The following is an 18,187-nucleotide window of genomic DNA, read 5'->3' as shown; positions in this document are numbered from 1 at the left end:
CCCAGAGCAGCCCCCTCCCCTGCACACCGTGTGCAGACCCGAGGCCAGCCCTGCCGGGCCCTGGGCTCCATCGTCTGGGCCCGCCTAGGACCCGTTGTTTCCTGCCTCTCATTCATTCGGTCAGTCACGCAGTCAGCAACACCTGGGTGCGAAGTTCAGCTTCCTCCCCCAGGAGAGAGAAAGAGGAACGTAAAGGCAGCTGGGAGGGAGGCAGAGGCAGGCGGGCAGGCACGGGGGCCCCTGCCCTCAGTCCTCAGACCGATCCGATGGCCCTCTCCCTGGGCACCAGGGACCCCCACCGGGCCCCACAGGTGCTAAGGACTCCGGGTGGTGCGGAGCCCCTCACGCTCCCCTCTAACCTACTGCTCCCTCAGCTGGATGACACCACTGCCCAGGCCGACCCTCCCTCTCCCTGTGACCCCCTTAGAGGGCTCGTCCCCCAGCCCCCACTCCCCTGCCCCCCTCCTCACCCCCCAGCCTGGGCCTGTGGGCCTCGTGCCCCAGTGACGGACCCCCGGAGCGCCTGGGGGTGGGGGGGCACCCACCCAGACAGAGCCAGCCCCTCAGAGGCCTGCACCACACGCCCTGCAGAGCAGGACAGCAAACTAAATGTTTAAAATGCACAGAAAACACCAAGCTGTTTCACTGTCACTTAAATTTATTACCAAGTAATCCAAGTTCATTCTACAAAGATTAAAAAACAGATATACAAACGCGGAGGTCCCTCCACTCAGACAGGGCAGCCTGCACGGGGCGAGCCAGAAGCTCCCGGCAAAGCTCTCCAACCTGCACTCCTGCTCTCAGCCCCGGCCCGCGCCTGTCTGGGCAGCAGGGCTCTTCTGGGGGGCGGTCCCCACACATCTGTGGCTTCTCCAGCCACACTCCGGGGCGGGGTCCGAGGTTCACCAGCAGGGACAGCAGAGCCGGCTCACACCTCACGTCCCCGTCCTCCGCTCTGGCATGGCCGCCACGCGGCCACAGGGAAGGTCCTGGGGTGCGGGGGGAAGTCAGGGGCCCTGACAGAGGGCGTCACCAGGAGGTGGTCCAGCCACGCCCTGGAGTCCCTGGAGAACCAGGAAGCCAGGATTCTCTCTTAAAATAATATATAATAAATGTGCGGTTGCTGTTGACAAACTCAGACAAAACAGGGAAGCGTGAAGGAGGCAGGCCACGGGGCCGCACCGCCGCCTGGGCGGCCGGCTTCCAGCCCCACACACATCCTGCCGTTTTCCCAGCGCTTGTTTCATTGCAAAACAGGCTGTCACAATGCTGCCGTGTAAACCGCTCCTCTCCCCCACTCACGGGGCCCAGCTGCGCCGAGGACCACAGCCACCGTCATGAGGGGCCTGGTGGTGCAGGGCGGGTGGTGCAATCGGCCCTCTGTGCGTCCTCGGAGCTCACGCACACCCCAGGGCCGGGTCAGGGCTGGCTGCCGTCCAGCTGCATCTGCTGGGCCAGCTGCCGCCCAATGGCCAGCAGGGGGCTGGCTCTGTAGGCCGGACTGGCCAGCAGCTCCTGAAACCGCGTCCTTTCTTCCTCTCTGAAAGAACGGAGATCAGAGGTCAGCAAACCCATGCCCCTCAGAGGGGGCCGGGAAGAGCATTCAGCACCCCCGGGACCGGCCCCCGCTTGGCCACGCTGCAGGGACCCCAGCAAAGGGCTGGTCCTGGGCCAGGGCAAGGTTGGGGGTGAGGAAGGCAGTGGGGCTGTGAAATTCTGCCAGGAGAGTCTCGGGTGGGGGCAGGCCAAGGTGGGGTCTGAGGGCTTCAGGCTTCAGGGCTTTGGGCTGGAGGGGACTGGCTGCCCTGCAGGCTCATCACAGTCACACAGGCCCCATCCCGTCCCTGAACGGACACGGAGCTGCCATGAACGGCAGCAGCCGGCAGGCGCCTGCACACACGAGACCTTACATAAGACATGCCTCCCTCCAGTGCAGCCAGAACAGATGCGGCCACGGCAGGAGCAGGAACCAGGGGCGTGAGCCCGGCACCACGCGACCAGCCCTGCTCCCCAGGGCGCTGCGGTGATGAGCGACAGGCAGGCTTCGGTGGGCCCCTCTCCTGCAGGAGGTCCCACGCCCCCATTGTCCATGGCAGTGCCAACACTCTGCGCCCATCCCGACCCCAGCCGGCCCCCACCTGGAGCAGGCGTGGTCACGCCACCTTTCAGAAGTGCTGGGGCCAGCTCACGTCCAGTAGACCCCATGGCCCAGCATGGCCACAGGTGGCCTCGCCAGGGGCCCCTGGGGAACACCACCTCTGCCACTGAAACTCAGACGACCTGGTCAGAAACCCACGTGGGCCTGTAGTGGTGGGGACAGCCCTGGCCGGGGCTGGCGAGGTGGGGTGGGGGGCTGGGCCTGGGCTCTGTCCGTGCAGGTGTGTGACCAAGGACAAGGCCAAATCACACTGGGCTCCAGCGTTCTTGGCTGTAATGGGGAGGTTTTGGACCCCACTTGATGACCGACTGCCCAAGCCACGTGTCTACATCCCCAAGATGCCCAGGACAGCAGGGTCCCCGAGTGCCCATACCAGCCCCCAGCAAAGACCTGGGCCCCCGACAGCCAGGAGCAGCTGCTCCCCTCACCATAACCACAAGGCTGTGCCCAGAGCCGGCCCCGCGTGGACTGGGGCTGGGGAAGCGGCCAGAGGCCTGACCGTCCGGGGCAGGGATGTGCGGGGGCGGGGGCAGCACCATACTCACAGGAGCTGCAGCCTCTGTGCCGCGTTCATCCGGCTCAACTCGGCTGGCCGAGGCCTGCTGGCAGCCCCACTGTGGACAGAGAGGTGAGTTGGCACAGCACAGCTTCACCTGGAACCTCCCGCCAGCGCGCTAGACTCGGGGCCACGGGGCCACACCAGGCCCTCTACCCCGTGAATGACTCTGGGAGCGTGTGCGGACGCGTGGAGACACGGGCGCCCCGTGGCAGGAAAGGGACCCAGGTGGGGCGGCGGAAAGCATCTGGGTCCTGCGACGACACCTAAATTTAGTCTCCAGACCAAGAGCCCTCATGTCTTATTCATGCTTCTCTGTGAATTATGAATGAAAGACGTGCCCTGCCCTCCAGCCCCACCCTGGCTGCTCTGGGGTGCCAGTGCCCATCCCATCCTGCTCCAGGCCCCCAGTACGGGACCCCCTCCAGGCTCAGCCTTGGGCCAGGACACTGCAGCCCTGCTCCTCCCACCGCTGACCCTTCTCCCTGTGGCCACCAGGGGGCAGGTACCCCACCGACCACCCAGAGTTCTGAGGAGCCCCACCCTAGCTGAATTGGTGGGCTCAGGACCCCCTCCTTCCAGCCAGCACCCCCAGGAGGCAGCCGTGTGTTGCGAGGCCTGGGTCCAGCACAGCCTTCCAGCGGGAGGAGCGGGAACCTTGGATCCCCACCCCCGTGAAAGGCCCCCAGGACCCCTTCCTGCTCCGACAGGGGAGTCCACCGCCCCCTGGTGCGAGCACACCCAGGGGTCCCCTTGGGGCCAAGGGGCAGGTGGGGCACAGTGGGAGGCAAGGAAGGGCAGGACCCTCACCCAAGCCTCAGGGCACGTCCAGGGCCTGGTAGGCAGCTCAGAGGGAGGCACAACTACCCCCTCCAGAGGAATCTTCCAGGAGTTAACTGGCGCTGTGGACAAAGACAGGTGGGGTGATTCCCCAAGGCCACCAGGGGAACAGAACTGACCCCCCAGCACCCAAACCAGCAGCCCGGGGGTGGGGGCTTGCACCCCTGACGTCCTGCCCCAGTCCTGCCACCAGCTCTGAAGTCCCCCCCCAGGGGGCCCCAGCTCATTCACAGCGTCCAGGCCTGGCTCTGGCCATGGGGCCGATAGGGTGGACAGCGGATAGAGACCTGCCTGAAGGACTGATATGCACACAGCCACTGCCAAGTGCCCACACTGGTCCTCGGGCTGCAAGAGGGCCCCAGCCCCACCAGTACCAGGGCGGCAGCTCCAGATGCTGGCTGACCCGGGAGGAACCCCGAAGCCTTAATTTCCCCAAATGTAAAACAGGCCAGTGCTTTCCTGCCAGGCTTCTGTCAGCCACACCGAGCGCCCAGGTGTGCCCAGCTCTGGGGGTCTCCTGCCACCTCGCCTGGCCCCCCCCCCCCGGTGTGACTGGGCCCATATGGCTCACCCACCCCTAGGGGGACGGGGGGCCCCGAAACCAAGCAGCACCGGCGGGCAAACCCTGCTGCCGTTAAGACCTGCGCTCCCCGTGTCAGGCTCTCTGCCCTCAGCCGCTACCTTCAGCCAGAGGAGCAACTTCCCAGAGAAGCTGATCTCTTGCTGGTAAGCATGGCCCTGGGCAGCGGCTCTGGTCCCGGGAGCGCCGTGCGGTTCTCAGGCCGGCCTCAGCGCTGCGCGGCACCCACCTGGTGGAGCCTGGGGACACCCCGGGCCCACCTGCGGCCTGGGGCTCTCACCCGCCACCCTGCAAGGCCACCCACAGACGGGGATGGACTGGGGGAGGCCCAGGGCCTCGGTCAGGGTGTCCCAGATGGTGACAGGGGGCCCAGGCCTTGCCCTCAGGATCTGGGTGCCACCACACATCCTGCCCAACTCTGACTTTTAGTACAAGCCTGGGGGGCAGTGGTAACAGAAACACCTGCCAGCTGTGACCTGCTGCTTTCCAGGGCACCCCCGGCATGAGCTCCAGGGAATCCTGGCCTGTGAGGGAAGGCAGCAAACCTGCAGGGCCTGGGCCTGTGCTAGGAGCTGAAAGACGAGAGCGATGACAGGGACCCCAACTCTGTGAAATGGGGCTCCCATCCATCTCAAAAGGGCACAAGAATCGAGTGAAGGGGCCAAAGATAAAGTTTGCCAGCCATGCCCACCTGTCCACAAGGGACTGAGCTGGGTGGGCGTCCCCTTCCAGCACAGTCCCTCACCTTGCTGCAGGCTGGTACTGGGCAAGACCACCGTCCAGCCTCCATGGGGAGGGAAAGCTGGAAGCTCCACGTCTGGAACTCTCCTGCAGTCCCCACCCCTGGTCTCCTCTCTTGGCCAACTTCAGCCTGTCTCCTCTCCCCGTAACAGACGACAGCCGTGCTCAAACCGGCTTGTGAGAATCACCAAAGCTAGTAGCAGCCTGGGGGCCCCAACCTGCAGCCGGCGGTAGACACGAGGGTGGTCCCCAACTGCGCAAGAACACATCGGGTCAAGAGACACACACGTATGTCCCTGCTGTCAGCTGAGAGGGCCCAGAAACGACTCCCCAGTGGCAGTCACCACGCCAACACCCAGGTCCTGGTTTCTGACACCAAGTCCAGTGGAAAGACCCAGCTTCCCGGAGAGACGCCACTTCGGGGACAGGAGCGAGAAATGCCCAAAACGAGCCTGGAGCGCACGGTGCCGAGAGGCAGGCTGTGCTCAGCAACAAACCACACAGCCCCGCGGGGGAGTCAGAGGGACCGGGGCCGCCTGAGAGCTCCCAGTGGCCAGAGCTGGAGCCGGTGCAGCAGCAGAATTCAGCTGGATTGGATCACGGCCCAGAGCAGAAAATAAACACCCGTGGGTCCGACCTGACATAAGTAAACGACTGGTGAGCACACCGGGAGACGAGGGAATCTGCTCCCAGGAGAATCCACGTCGGTCCGGCCGCTGCTCTGTCCTCAGGGAGGGGGGCGGACCCCCTCCTCGGGTGCCGGTGTGCACAGCGACCCCCTTCCGGGGGACAGTGGGGGGTCAGCCATGTGGCGGAGAGACCCCACAGACACCCCTGTGCCGGGTGACCAAGGTCAGCGGCCGCGGTGAAGGTCATGGGGACGGTCGTGCTGACGGCTGCCCTGGACGGGCCGTGATGAGAAGGGCCCTTCTTTCCAGGAGGAGCGTCCTGGAAAATGCCTGACTGACCCCTCACAACTGTCAAGGTCGTTGAAAACAAGAAAGTCGGAGGAACCGTCACAGCCCAGAGAAGACCCAAGGGGACATGATGACCTGGTGTCACGTGGGATCCTGGGTAAGGTCCCGGAACAGGAAAGGACACCAAGTAAAAACGGAGGAGATCTGGATAAACTATGAGCTTAAATTAAGCATTACTTTAAGCTTATTACTTATGAATCAACACTGTTCCGAGCGTGACGAACGCCCCACACTGCAGTAAAAGGCTGCTGATGGGAGGCTGCGGGCCGCGGCGCTGGGGCTCCTGGTGTCACCTCTGCCGCTTCTCTGCAGCGACAACGGCTCCAAAACAACGTTTCCTTAAGCAAACAGCTCCCCAGCGCCAAGACACACGGGGGGGGGGGGGGGGCGTGGTGACCCTGGCCGACGGGCTGGGAGGCCCCCGTGGCACGCCCCTCCTCGGCCGCCAGCCGCGGTATTTACGCGGCCCTCTCCCCTCTGGGGGCCCGAGCACATTTTTCAGATGAGAAAACTCGAAGCCGGGGAGGAGTACTTGACCGGGTCACATTTTTGTTCAAGAAGCAGGAATGGAATGTGCATCTCAGGCTCCGGTTCTGTGGCCAAATCTCAGCTCTGGTGGCCACTCCTCGTCTGGACCCAACATTCCGGGCGCTTCCATCCCGGCAGCCCCCGGCCTGGGGCCCAGCCCCTGGCTCTGCAGCAAGCGGCCCTGAGCATGGCACCCACCACCCCACCTACAGCCGTGAAAGGGGGCCGGGGGCCCAGACCCCTTCTCATCAGAGGGGAATTCAGCTGGAGAAAGAATTATTTCAAAAAGGCAAAGTTAGAGACGACGCAGGAATGATGAGGGACGGAAAGGCCTCAACTCCCCATTTGCTCTAGAGCCGCGGCTGCGGTCACACCTGTACCGCTGCCTCCCCCCGAGGCCGGCGGCCTTGTCCTGCCCAGGAAACGGCAGCCTGGGAGCAGCAGGGGGCGGCTCTCCTGGAGCTCCCAGATCCACGGGAGGCAGGACAGGCCCGGGAGGAAGTCTGGCTCCAGGAGGGAGGCAGCGGAGGCAGGCCACGCGCCAGGGGTGGGGAGCGGGCAGGGACAGCCGGGCACAGCACCCTGCTGAGCAGCTCCGGCCTGAGACCCCAGCCCCTGCCCCGCGGCTGGACCCGGGGCAAGGGTATCTGAGTTGAGACGGGCCTCCGCGCATCAGCACCCACCAGGCAGCTGGACGTGACACTCACCGTCTGGCAGGGAGACGCCGGCCGCCGGCCTCCAGCTCCAGCAGCTCAGGGAGGGCGTCCCTCAGGGGCTGCAGGTCCCCCACCACCACTGTGGCCTGCCGCCTCCGCTCCGCCTTGCGCTTCTGCTCCGCCAGCTTGATGGCTTCAATTTCTGCGGAGGGGACAAGGGGTCAGCAAGAGATGATGACCAGAGGACAAGCACCCTCCACCACCTTCACTGGCAGGTGGGATACCAGCGGTAAGGGTCCTGACCCCCAGCCCACCAGAGCCCGAGCTCGGCCCTGGAAACCTGGGGGCGGTGGCTCTGAGCTATTTTCTCCCCCTAATCACAGAGGCACACTGTCTAATCACAGGGTTGACAAGGAGACTGGGTGACAGGCACTGAGGATCTTTTCCAGAGAAGGGACGATAGCGTGTGGCCTGGACTCGGGAGTGGGGGCTCGGGGGCCACACAGTCAGAGCAGTTGGCACCTTCCTCTCTGCTCCCAGTGCCTCCTGGGGACACACCAGGAGGGAGAAAGTGGTTCCCACGGGAGCAGCCCGCAAGGCGGGAGGGTCCCGAACACCGAGACGGAGAGTGTCCGAGCCCAAAAGGAGAGGGAAGGCGTGCCACTGGGTCTCGAGACATCTGTGCACAGGGGGGCGGGCCCGTGGGGACGGGGCACCGGGACAGCCCGCAGGAGGGGGTGGCGGGCCCAGGGCTCCAGTGTGTGGTGGGGAGGGCAGGGCAGGGAGGAACTGCGGCCCCTCCGTGGAGAAGGGGACAGTGACTCGGGATTTGACCTTCATTTTAAATACATTTACTTCAAAATTGCTCAAAAAACAGGTAGTCAACACATTGTTTCCACCTTGTGGCTCGTGGAAAACACCAGCTCACAGGTCTGTGTGCAGATCTTGCCCCAGGGAGACCACCTGACTGTGGCAGTTGATTAGTTAATTGATCTGCATTAGATCCCCTTTATTTAAAAAAGAAAAAAAAAAAAAGCCCTGCTATGAAGAGACCTGCAGACGCGGCTGCGGTGGGCCTGGCCTGGCCAGTCAGACCAGAGCCTGTGCGAGGCTTACTGGGCTACAGATAGCTGGGCTGCAGACTCTGAGTCACGCCCAGAAAGGGAACTACAAGCACCTTCCTGACAAACGGCTGGCGGCCGCAGAGGCCGGGAGATGCCGCCAGAGCAGCGCGGCAGGCCCTCCCCTCCGCCTCCCCTCCCCCTCCCAAGGGGCCGAGTCCACCGCCTGAACTTCTGGCGTCGGGGCCGCCCAGCGGCCCCTCAGGCAGGGACAGCAGGGGATGGTAGGCACCCAGGAGGAAGAGATGACACCAGGCACAGGGCAGGCCTGGAGGACGGGGACCTGAACTGGGACCCCTGAGTGAGGACAGACTCAGGAGAGCCCACCGATTAACAAAGAACGTGTGTGTGCTCAGCACCGCCCCCCGGAGCCCAGGATGTGTACGTGAAAAGGGTGCGTGGTGACCCTAACAGGCATGTGCAAAACAGTAGTAATAATCACGTGTGGAAACTGAAACCACCTGGGGGGCCCAGCAGGCTTCGGGAAGGCCGGCCGGAGCAGCTCCTCTCCAGCTCGCAGTCCTGGACAGCGCTGCCCCCACCTTCTGAAAGGCCCACTCAGACCAGCCAAGACAGGGACACCCTGCCCAGCCAGCCCAGACTGGGAGAGCCCAGGGGCCTGTGCAGCGAGGGCCGTTTGCCTTGCCCCAAAGAGCCGAGCTCTGGGGACAAAGACTGCCTGCCTCTCGGGGCCTCACGCGCTGGGCCCCAAGCCCCCCCTCAGGCCAGGCTGTTAGGGTTTACAAGGTGACAATCAGCCCTTCCCCTCCTGCCAGGATAAACAACTCACTCAGTACCTCATCATGCCGGGCGCCTCTCCCAGAGAGCCCAGGCCCCCAGGTGGGCCGAGACGGCCAGGGCTAGGGCTCAGGTGGGGACGGAACCGGGTGGCTCCCTCCCCGGCTGGCAGACCCAGCACCAAAGCCGCACGGGACCACGGAGAGCAAAGCAGAGGCCCGGCCCCCAGAAGGACAGGTGAAGTGCCTACAGAAGGGTCGGCCCATGAAAGGCGGAGCGCTTTAGGTGAACGACAGGCGCCCACCAAGGGTGTATCCAAGGCACGCGAGGACAGCACAACAGAGATGCGTGCCGGCACCACTGCAGTGGCCACTTTGAAGGGAAAAGCCAGAGTGACCACAAGAAGTGCCAAAAGAACCTGCTGGAACCCACTATCCACACAGGACAAAACACAACAGAGCCAAGAACAGAGGGAACCTACCAGAAACACGGCGCCCTGTGCGCCTCCGACACACGCAGCGACGGTGCGGGGAGAGACGGGGCTGAGCCGTGCGTACACAGGAGTGAGAAGAGGGTGCTGGGAGCTCAGCCTCACCCAACCAGCCAGGGGCTGCTCCTGAGCAGAAGGCCGGCACCGAGCCTGGCAGTAAATGGGGCCACTAGCTTGCTCTGTGCTCCTCGAGCAAGCCTGTAACGTACTGCTCACGTGCCATCAGAGCACGCCTGTCCTCAGACTCGGGTGCCCCTTCGCCCCGGCCTGGAAGGCGGCGCCCACCGCGGTGAGAGCAGCCAACTGAAAGGGGTGCCAGCTCCGTGCCCGGGGCTCTGCACCGGCAGCTCTTAGCCGGAGAGGGCAGCCTGGCCGCGTCCCCCGACCCGGGCCCCGCCTGCCCACGCCCCCTCTTCCGGCTGAGCCCACAGAGCCCGCCCTGCCCTTTCTGGCCAGAGGCAGCTGTGTCCTCCAGGCCGGTAGCTATCGGGCCCCTCCCCCCGTCGCTGGCCTGTCACAGCTCTGCACCTAGACCGTGAAGGTGACCTCTCTCCAGGTGAGCCCCCCTCCGTCCCCAAGAGTGGACTGCGATGGCCCACCTGCTCCTGAGCCGACGGGCACAAAAAGGCCCTCCCCGCAACCTGCGCTGCAGAGCAACAAGTTGGCAGCTGGCAGTCAGGCCGACATGCCTTCATCCTAGGAGTTTTCATTCAAAACCAGCCCGAGGTGTGGCCACGAAAGCACTCCTGTGCAAACTGGGCCTCCGAAAACAACTTCGCTGCCTGTGGACGCTGATGCGGGGAGTCTTTTTGGGCTGAAACTCGCGTTTCCATGTGGTGCCCAGGAGGGCTGTGCCAGCTCCCTGAAGGCCCGTCCATCCCGGTCATGCCCCCTTGCTCCACTGTAAAAACTGAAGGACGTTCCTTATAAACAGGGCCTGAAACGGAGCGCGCCCGAGGGCCAGCAGCCTTTGCACCCCCGCGGCCGGGGCTGCTGACCCTGAACAAGGCGGGTGCACAGGACACTGGCCACGGCCAGCCCCTGCCCCTGCAGACTGCAAGCCATTCTCATTTCTTCTCTCAACACTGCAGAGGCTCGAGCCATGGCCGCAGGGTGAGAGGACGACATGAAACACGGTTTGGAAAGCGAGACGTGAGCCTGTGTTGTAAGCGGCAGGATTATGACGCACAGAGCTCTAAGGGAGCTACAGGGCTGATGCGTGATTGCAGCAAGGTCAGAGGACACAAAATTAATGGCAATAAAACATACTTTTCTCTACTAGTAGAAAACTGGAAAATAAGCTTTTGAGAATTCCATGCACAAAAGCTCTGAAAAGCACAAACACTGCAACAAGCTTGTCCACACGAAACAAATCTAAGAGCTTCACTCCGAAAACCCCACAAGCGCGCTGACAGAGCCTGAGGAAGATCCACACAAACGGAGGGGACGCCATGTCCCCGGACGATGCGCCAGCAGCGCTAGAACGGCAGCCCCCCGACTGACCTGCAGGCCAGAGGAGGCCCGCTCACGGCCCCCTCGGTTCGGGGGGGGGGGGGCTTTTAAGAAACCGACAGGCCCGTGAAGATTCACACGGGAACAATACGGGCCCGGACTGCCCAGGGCGATGCAGGACTTCCCTCATCTGATCCCAAGACGAGCTTCACAGACGCAGCAATCAGACAGCCTGGTACCGAGACGGCCCAACAAGCAGAACCGCTCCTGGAAGGCCATCTGATTGTTCGCAAAGACACCAGGACAACTGGATGAGGAAAGAAAAGTCTTTTTATAACAAATGGTGCTGGGACAGCTGAACACCCACATCGAAGAGGGGAAGAACCCTGACCGTGCTTGTCACCACAGACAAATGGCGATTCAAGACGGACCAGCAATCTGAACACAAAGGCCCAGACCACGGCGCTCAGAGGAGCAGGACCGCGCCTTTCTGACTCGGGGCTGGGCGCTTTTCTTGCACGGGACGTGTGAGACGTATATGGGAAAAAACAAACAAGACTCTTCAAAATTAAACTTCTGATCCTGAACACAGTTGTTCAGAAAATAAAGGGGGAGTCACAGTCTGAGAGAAAATTATTTGCAAAACACACACCTGACAGGTTCGTCTCCAGGACAGAGGAACCCTGGAGCTTAAGAGTAAGCAGCCCAGCCATAACCTTGTGAAACAGACCCTCGGCCCCCGAGGACGCCCAGACGGGCAGCAGCATGGAAAACACCGGTTCACGGTGAGGGAGCCCGAGCCAGACGAGCCGGCAGCTCACGCTCTGCGGCCCGGCACGGCCCGGCACCTCTCCCACGATGCGGGGCTGTGAACGTACACCATGTGGAGAAGCGTCTGGCAGGTGCTTGTAAAGCTAAACACACACCTGCCCTATGACCCAGCGCTCCATTCCCAAGTATTTACCCCCGAGAAACGAAAACATATGTCCACAAACAGACTTGTAAAGAATGTTCATAGCAGTCTTGCTCACAGCAGCTAAAAAGAGAAAAAAGACCAGGTGTCCATCCGCAGGAAAGTGGTGCCAAACGGTGTGCCCGTACAAAGAAACGCTCCTCAGCAACAGACGGGCACGGAACGCGGCTACGTAAGACACAGAGGAGCCCAAGGCCGTGCCGAGCAGGAGAACCCAGACACAGAGAGCACGTCCCATGTGAATCCCCCGACGCGACATCCAGGACAGTGACAACCAAACTCTGACCTAGAAGACCAGGCAGTGGTCATCCCGGGGAAGCGAGCCAGGGAAGGGGTCCCGGGGGGTGACGTTCTGCATCCTGGAGGGATTCTGGCTGTGCAGGTCTCGGCATTTGTCACACATCACTGAGTAGCACACAGGATTTGCATTTCACTGTATGTAAATTTTACCTCAAAATAAAAATTTTAAAAGATCCACAAACAAACACTGAACTCCAGCAGAACTATTTGGCAGAAAGTGCAGCGAAGCCTGTAATTTACTTCAGAATGCACAGATGAAACTCGGGCTGGTGGCTGGACAGACAGATGGGGCTGGACGGGTGCACAGATATGTGATAAAGAAGTGAGGTGTTTGCTGTGGAATTCCCCCTACTTTTCTGTACAAAATTTTCCATAATAAATGCTAAGTCAAGGCAACTTGGGAGATGCAGCTAAAGCTATGTTCAGAGGCTAATGCACAGCCTTTCTTTCCTAAACAAAACATACAAAACAAATGACTAAGGCATTGAAGCAAACCTAAAGAAACCAAGAACAAGGCACTAAGAAAACAGGAACTGATCATTTAGAAAACACACAGGTAGAGCTGACAACGAAGCACAAGGCTTCTCGGGATGAAGGTGACGGGACTGATCAGAGACGAGAGAAGCGGCACAAAGACCGACAAGCAGGACACTTAATGACAAACCAACCGTTCTCGGCTGATCAAGGCTGGGGTCTGATCAGATCAGATGACTTATTTTTAAACAGGAAAACGAATGACCAAGATTGTCTCAAGCAGCTAAAGAGAAAGACCGACTACCACGGAAGAAAATGTGTCATCAAAGAACCGTGGCCCCACACCGTTCAGGGCCCCAGTGGTCGCAGTCTATCCAATTTCCCAAACTCACTTTACAAGAACACTTTGCACAGCTCCACACAAGGGACCACGACAAAGTAAATGGATGGATGGACCATTTCCTTGAGAAACACCCCCAAGTGACAGGAAACATGAAACCAATCATCGTGGAAGAAACTGACAAATCTCTTTAAAAAATGAAAAACATACGCTTTAAAACCTTCAAGGAAAAAATAACGCAGATCATACTGGAGGGACATGGGGAACGGAGAAGTGACCCTGGAAGGGCTGTGTCAGATGACACCGACTGGCACACGTCCCCGTCGTGACTACACATCTCATCGCGGGGCCAAACCCAGAACGATGCTGCCGAGCCCGCCGCCCTGGGAGGGGAGCCCGCCAAGGCTGTGCAGACCCGCGTGCGGCCCGGACCCTCCACGGCCTGGCCCGACCGCGCATCAGCAGGGGTGGGCCTCGCGGGAGTCCGGGGGTCCGTGCGGGGACAAAGCAGGGGCGGGGGCGGGGACAGGGACAGGGACAGGCTGAGCTTACTGTGCAGCCACCGCTCGCGCCTCAGCTTCAGCTTCTCCTTCTTGGGCAGAACAGCCTTGGTCTCCACACCTGAGGGCAGAGAGCACGGGGTGAGCGGGCGTGCGGTCCCCCAGCCCGTGGAGCCCAGCCCCTCCAACACACCCCCACCCAACCCCAGGGTGACCCAGGCCAGGTGGCAGGAGTGGGCAGTGACCGGGCAGGGCCCACCATGCCCCGTGGACGCCCCGGCACCATCCCTGCCCCTCTGGGGGCCGTCTGCCCCCCTCATCTGCCAGTGTGGGGGACGTGTGCAGGTCTCACTCGCCCACAACAGGGCAAGAAGCACAACGCATACCTTCACCTTTGTTCCCTGAACACCTCTGCCGGGAACTCAGGCCGCCCTGGGACCCCCGCCCCCACCTGCCCTGCTCCCCAACCTCCCATCTCGCTGGCCTGTCCTCCCTGGTGCTGCCCTCATGCAGCCCAGTCCTGCCGCCCCCCTTCTCCTGAGCCTTCCTCACCCCAGCAGCACATCTGCCGTCCCCGCTGTGACGGGATAAACCGTGCCCCCATGCTGGTGTGTCGAAGCCCTCATCCCAGCACCCCAGAATGTGCAGCATCTGGAGAGAGGACCTTTAACGAGGTAATCAGGTTAAAGTGAGGTCACTAGGGTGGGCCCTGATCCAGTCTGACCGGGTCCCTATGAGAAAAGGTGATCAGGACACACACACACACAGAGCGACGACCATGTGGGACACAGGGAGGAGACGGCCACCTACATGCCCAGGAGAGGGGCCTCGGGAGAAATCAATCCTCCTGACGTGGGACGTCGGGTGTCCAGCCTGAGGCTGTCACCGCCACTCGAGCTGACCACCACACCACCTTCTCACCGACGAGGCGGAGCTGAGCTTCCTGCCACCAGCCAGGCAGGAGCCTAGCCTCCTGCACAAGCAGGCCACGTGTGAACCTCGCCTGCCCACCCCCAACAAGGACCTGCAGAGCCAGCATCGGGTCACTGTCACCAGGAAGGAAGGGGCAACACCTGTAACACCCATGGGCGACCTGAAGAAATCGGCCGGCCCAGGAGCACAGGGCACGTGTCCATCAGCGACCCTATGGACTAGCCCCTTTTTGCAGACAAGGAGACTGAGGCTGGGCAGGGCGGTGGGGGCTGTAACCTGCCCCAGGCTGCAGGGAACTGCCGCAAGCCGGATGAGAACAGAGCCTGAGAGCTGGGACCACGGCAGAGCGGCTCCACGCTGCGCCCTACCCCCCGGGGGCCACTGGACACTTGGGCTTTGGAGGCTCCCCCCGAAATAAACCACACACAAGGTGTGCACTCAGGCGGAGTTCCTCTGGCCTGCCTAGGGCTGTCACCTCGTCCGCTGGCCTGCCTAGGGCTGCCACCTCGTCCGCAGCAGGCAGAGCGGGTGGAAGCAGGCCCACTCCAGGTGGGAGGCCAGCCGAGCCACAGCGCGGCGCCCGTGACCCGGCGTGAGCTGCCGTCACTTGGGCCAGCCCCAGGCCTGTCCACGCTGACTCCCAGCTGGACGATGACGGTTGGCCAGTGTCGGCAGAAGCCGTGGGGGAGCCCCGGGAGGCTCGGAGGCGACAGCTGGAGCATCAGGTGGCACCGAGGAGGCAGGCTGGAGCAGCCAGCAGGGAAGCTGCCCTCCCCGTCCCTTGGTGCTAAGGCAAGACGTGGCTTCGGGGGCACCCAGAGACCCGCAGGAGGGTCCTCTCACTGGGCCTCTTGGAGCCTCCACTTCCTCTTGAGGACACAGGTGGGCGGAGAGAAGGGGGACCTCCAGCCTGCTCTGTGAACTTATGACACAAATCCTGGGACTGCGGCTGCCCCTTCGAAATTCTTCCAACCGGGGGAAGAGAGCTGCCTTCAGAGAAACATGCCAAGGTCTTCGGGCTCTGTGCACACAGCCGGGCCCAGGGCAGGCAGGGAGCATGCTTCAGGGAGCAGACATTGCGGGGCTGGCGGCTCCCCGTCAGGGCTGTGGCCCGCAGGGCGCAGGTGGGAGGGCGCTGGGCAGGAGATGCCAGACGAGGCTGAGAGCGTCTCTGCCAACAGTCTGCTCTGAAAACAGGGCGGGGCCCAGGCCGCCCCACTGGCTGGGCCTTAACTGGTCTTCTCAGACAATGCGGCTTAAGCCCAGGACACGTTCCACCTGTACACACTTGCGCAAGATCCATGTCTTCACGCAGGTCCTCTGGGCTATTGCAACAGACCCAGGATGTCTAATGAAGACCGAGCAGAACACGGCTGTCCGAGGAGCAGGGCTCCTGTCCCACTGCGCCTTCCACCCTGGGACTCGCGTAAACCCAGGACCCGCGACTCCCACGGGGATCTAATCCTGGTTCCAAGAGCCACCTCCGCACGCTGGGGCCTCCTGTTCAAACTTCCAGATGTGCCTGGAGCTGACCTAGTCTCCCCGCCGCCACCCCGACCTCCCACAGCAGAAAGGGGCAGCACAGCAACTGCCAGTCACCCTCGGCCGAGTCAGCAGCTGCTCTGACCTGTGTGGGGGCCCGGGGCGAACAGGAGAGGGGGCGCTGCACCAGGGGACCCAGCCTGCGCAGGGAGGGGGGCGTGTGCGCCCCTGCAGCTGTCAGAGACCACGGGGGTGCAAGTGTGAGATGTCCACGGGGCCCCAGTGTGGGGCCAAACCAACCCTGGAGCGATGAGGGCACCACTCTGGGGCCGGGTGGGGTGAGGGCCCGTGTCCGGGTGTGGGTCTGAGCACGGGCGCCAGCGGCGGGAGGCGGCCTCACCACAAACCTCCGGGAGACAAGAGGTGTCAGCGCTCACTCTCAGACGTTCAGGAAGAGGTTTTCTCTCCCCTAATCCTGCAATTTTCTACAAATTTTAAATAATTTCAAAAGAAGTCTACAACCTGTTGAGACTGATGGAATCGTGAACCCACCACATCCGACGAGGAGCAGGTGCACACATGGGTGGGGACGTCCCCGCAGCCCGTCCCCATGGCCCCCGGAAGCACACCCACCCTGAGGCCGCAAAGGACTTGCAGAGCTGCAGCCCCACAGAGGCCGCCTGGGATGCTGGCAGCAGGCCCCGCGGGCCCCAAGAACTCGGGACGTCTCTGCCCAGGTGGCAAACAGACACTGCCCCTGGGGCACAGGCGGGAACAGGCAGGAACCGGTCTGCTCACCTCAGCATCCCCACTGGGCGCCCCCAGCAGATCCAGAGGGTTCTAAAAGCCCAAACCCTCAAGGGCCTGGCAAAGCCCTCGCTCTGCACTGAAGCTACAGCCTTAAACGAGACAGTGGGAGAGGGTTGGCAGGGGTGGGGGCCCATGGGCCAGGGGAACCAGCCCCAAGAAGAAGGCAGCATCTGGGCACCCTAGTGGCATCGGGAGCATCTGGTCCTGAGTGACAGCAGGACGGCTGCCCAGGACAGCGCTCCATCCGTCTCTGGACATCTCCAGGGCTGCAGAAAAGAGACATGCAAATTTAGCCAAAGGGAGGGGCCCGGCTCCGCAGGGGCTTTAGTGGAAATTATCAGACACGTGCAGGGCAGAGGGATGCTCGCTGTACAGAACGCTCAATGCCCCAGCTTCATCCTCCCGACTCTGGTACTGAAATCCAATCCCAGACAGTCCAGCGTCCACCCTCAGGACAGCAGCCTAGTGTGGGTCCCCCAGGTGTTTAAGTCAGCACCTGTGAAAGGGGACCCACCCTAGGCCCTGGCACTGTGGCCATGAGGACAGGCCATCCGGGCAGGATGGGGGACACTCAGAGGGACACTGGCCAGCACCAAGAGGGCAGAGGCACCATGTCAAGGCCGGTCCAGTCTGCACACCCCTGAAGCTTGCCTGTCACTTCTCTCCAGGCCCAGCACAAGCCCTGCGGCTCAGCCCTGGGCAGCCCAAAGACCAATGCTAGTGGACAGTGCTGTAAAGACAGTGTCCCCCCCTTGGAGGAAGGTTCTGGAACTGCAGGAGAGGAGCAGATGGGGAAGGCTCTCGGGCCACCCTACCTGGTGATGGAGAAGGAGCACCAGAAAACCTGCGGCGTCCAGGCCCAGCTCCGCTGACACGAGAAAACAATTCCAGAAACCGCTGCCGCGCAGGCGCTCCAGGGGCACCACGTCCTTCCGGTGGCCAGGAGGGCCTCCCGGTCAGTGTGTGGAGCCCCGGACAGAGGCACTGCGTGAGCCTCGCAGGAGACAACCAGGGCTGTTCCCAGGTGGACATTCCCTGGGCCGGGCCACAGCGTCACCGAGCTGCCCGGCGAGGGGCCCTTCTGGACAAAGGGCGGTGAGGCAAGCCCACCGAGGAGCGCGCGGCCACTTCCCGGGCGGGCAGCGCCAACTCCACCCAGGTCAGCGAGCAGCACATTCTGCGAGCAGGAGTGGGGCCCAGACGCAGTCGACGTGGGGACGCAGGGCTGGCCTTTACTTGTAACATCGATTCTCTGGCTTTTCTACCACATGCACTTCCTGCCTTTCCAATCAGGAAGTGTCTCTTACAGAAGGTCACTTTAGCAGGAGGCTAGTCCCTAACTTCTCAGTTCTCTGCCAGGCGCACCCTGCGGGGAGGGGCCCCGCGCCCACTCAGGGTTGCGGACTTGGCTTCCACCCCTGCACCAGCTCAGCTCCAGGAGCACAGACAGGAAGGAGCAAAGGGGCCCTGTCACAGCCTAGCCCCTCCTACTGCCCCTGAGACCCCAGAGCAATGCCAGGGCCACCTCCCACCACAGA

The 18,187-nt window shown here is 62.3% G+C and overlaps 1 protein-coding gene across 3 annotated transcripts in view; it reads right to left on the bottom strand.

The window, feature by feature from the left end:
- Window positions 1-640: 640 nt before the first annotated feature.
- SLX9 (SLX9 ribosome biogenesis factor) overlaps window positions 641-18,187 on the bottom strand; it is a 29,129-nt gene continuing 11,582 nt past the window's right edge. Inside the window, exons 3-6 of one of the 3 annotated variants that reach the window (XM_031460872.2) lie at window positions 13,477-13,545; window positions 7,088-7,238; window positions 2,704-2,772; window positions 641-1,540 (exon numbers count right to left, since the gene is read on the bottom strand). In XM_031460872.2, the coding sequence (XP_031316732.1) occupies window positions 1,420-1,540; window positions 2,704-2,772; window positions 7,088-7,238; window positions 13,477-13,545 (410 nt within the window). In that variant the 3' untranslated portion in view covers window positions 641-1,419. The remainder of the gene's footprint in view (window positions 1,541-2,703; window positions 2,773-7,087; window positions 7,239-13,476; window positions 13,546-18,187) is intronic. The other 2 variants (XM_064476640.1, XM_064476639.1) reach the window with 2 other exon arrangements.

This window comes from Camelus dromedarius, chromosome 2, assembly GCF_036321535.1.
Source record: "Camelus dromedarius isolate mCamDro1 chromosome 2, mCamDro1.pat, whole genome shotgun sequence".
Lineage (NCBI taxonomy): Eukaryota > Metazoa > Chordata > Mammalia > Artiodactyla > Camelidae > Camelus > Camelus dromedarius.
The sequence above is the reverse complement of the archived record's forward strand: the minus strand, read 5'-3'. Positions and strand labels throughout refer to the sequence as shown.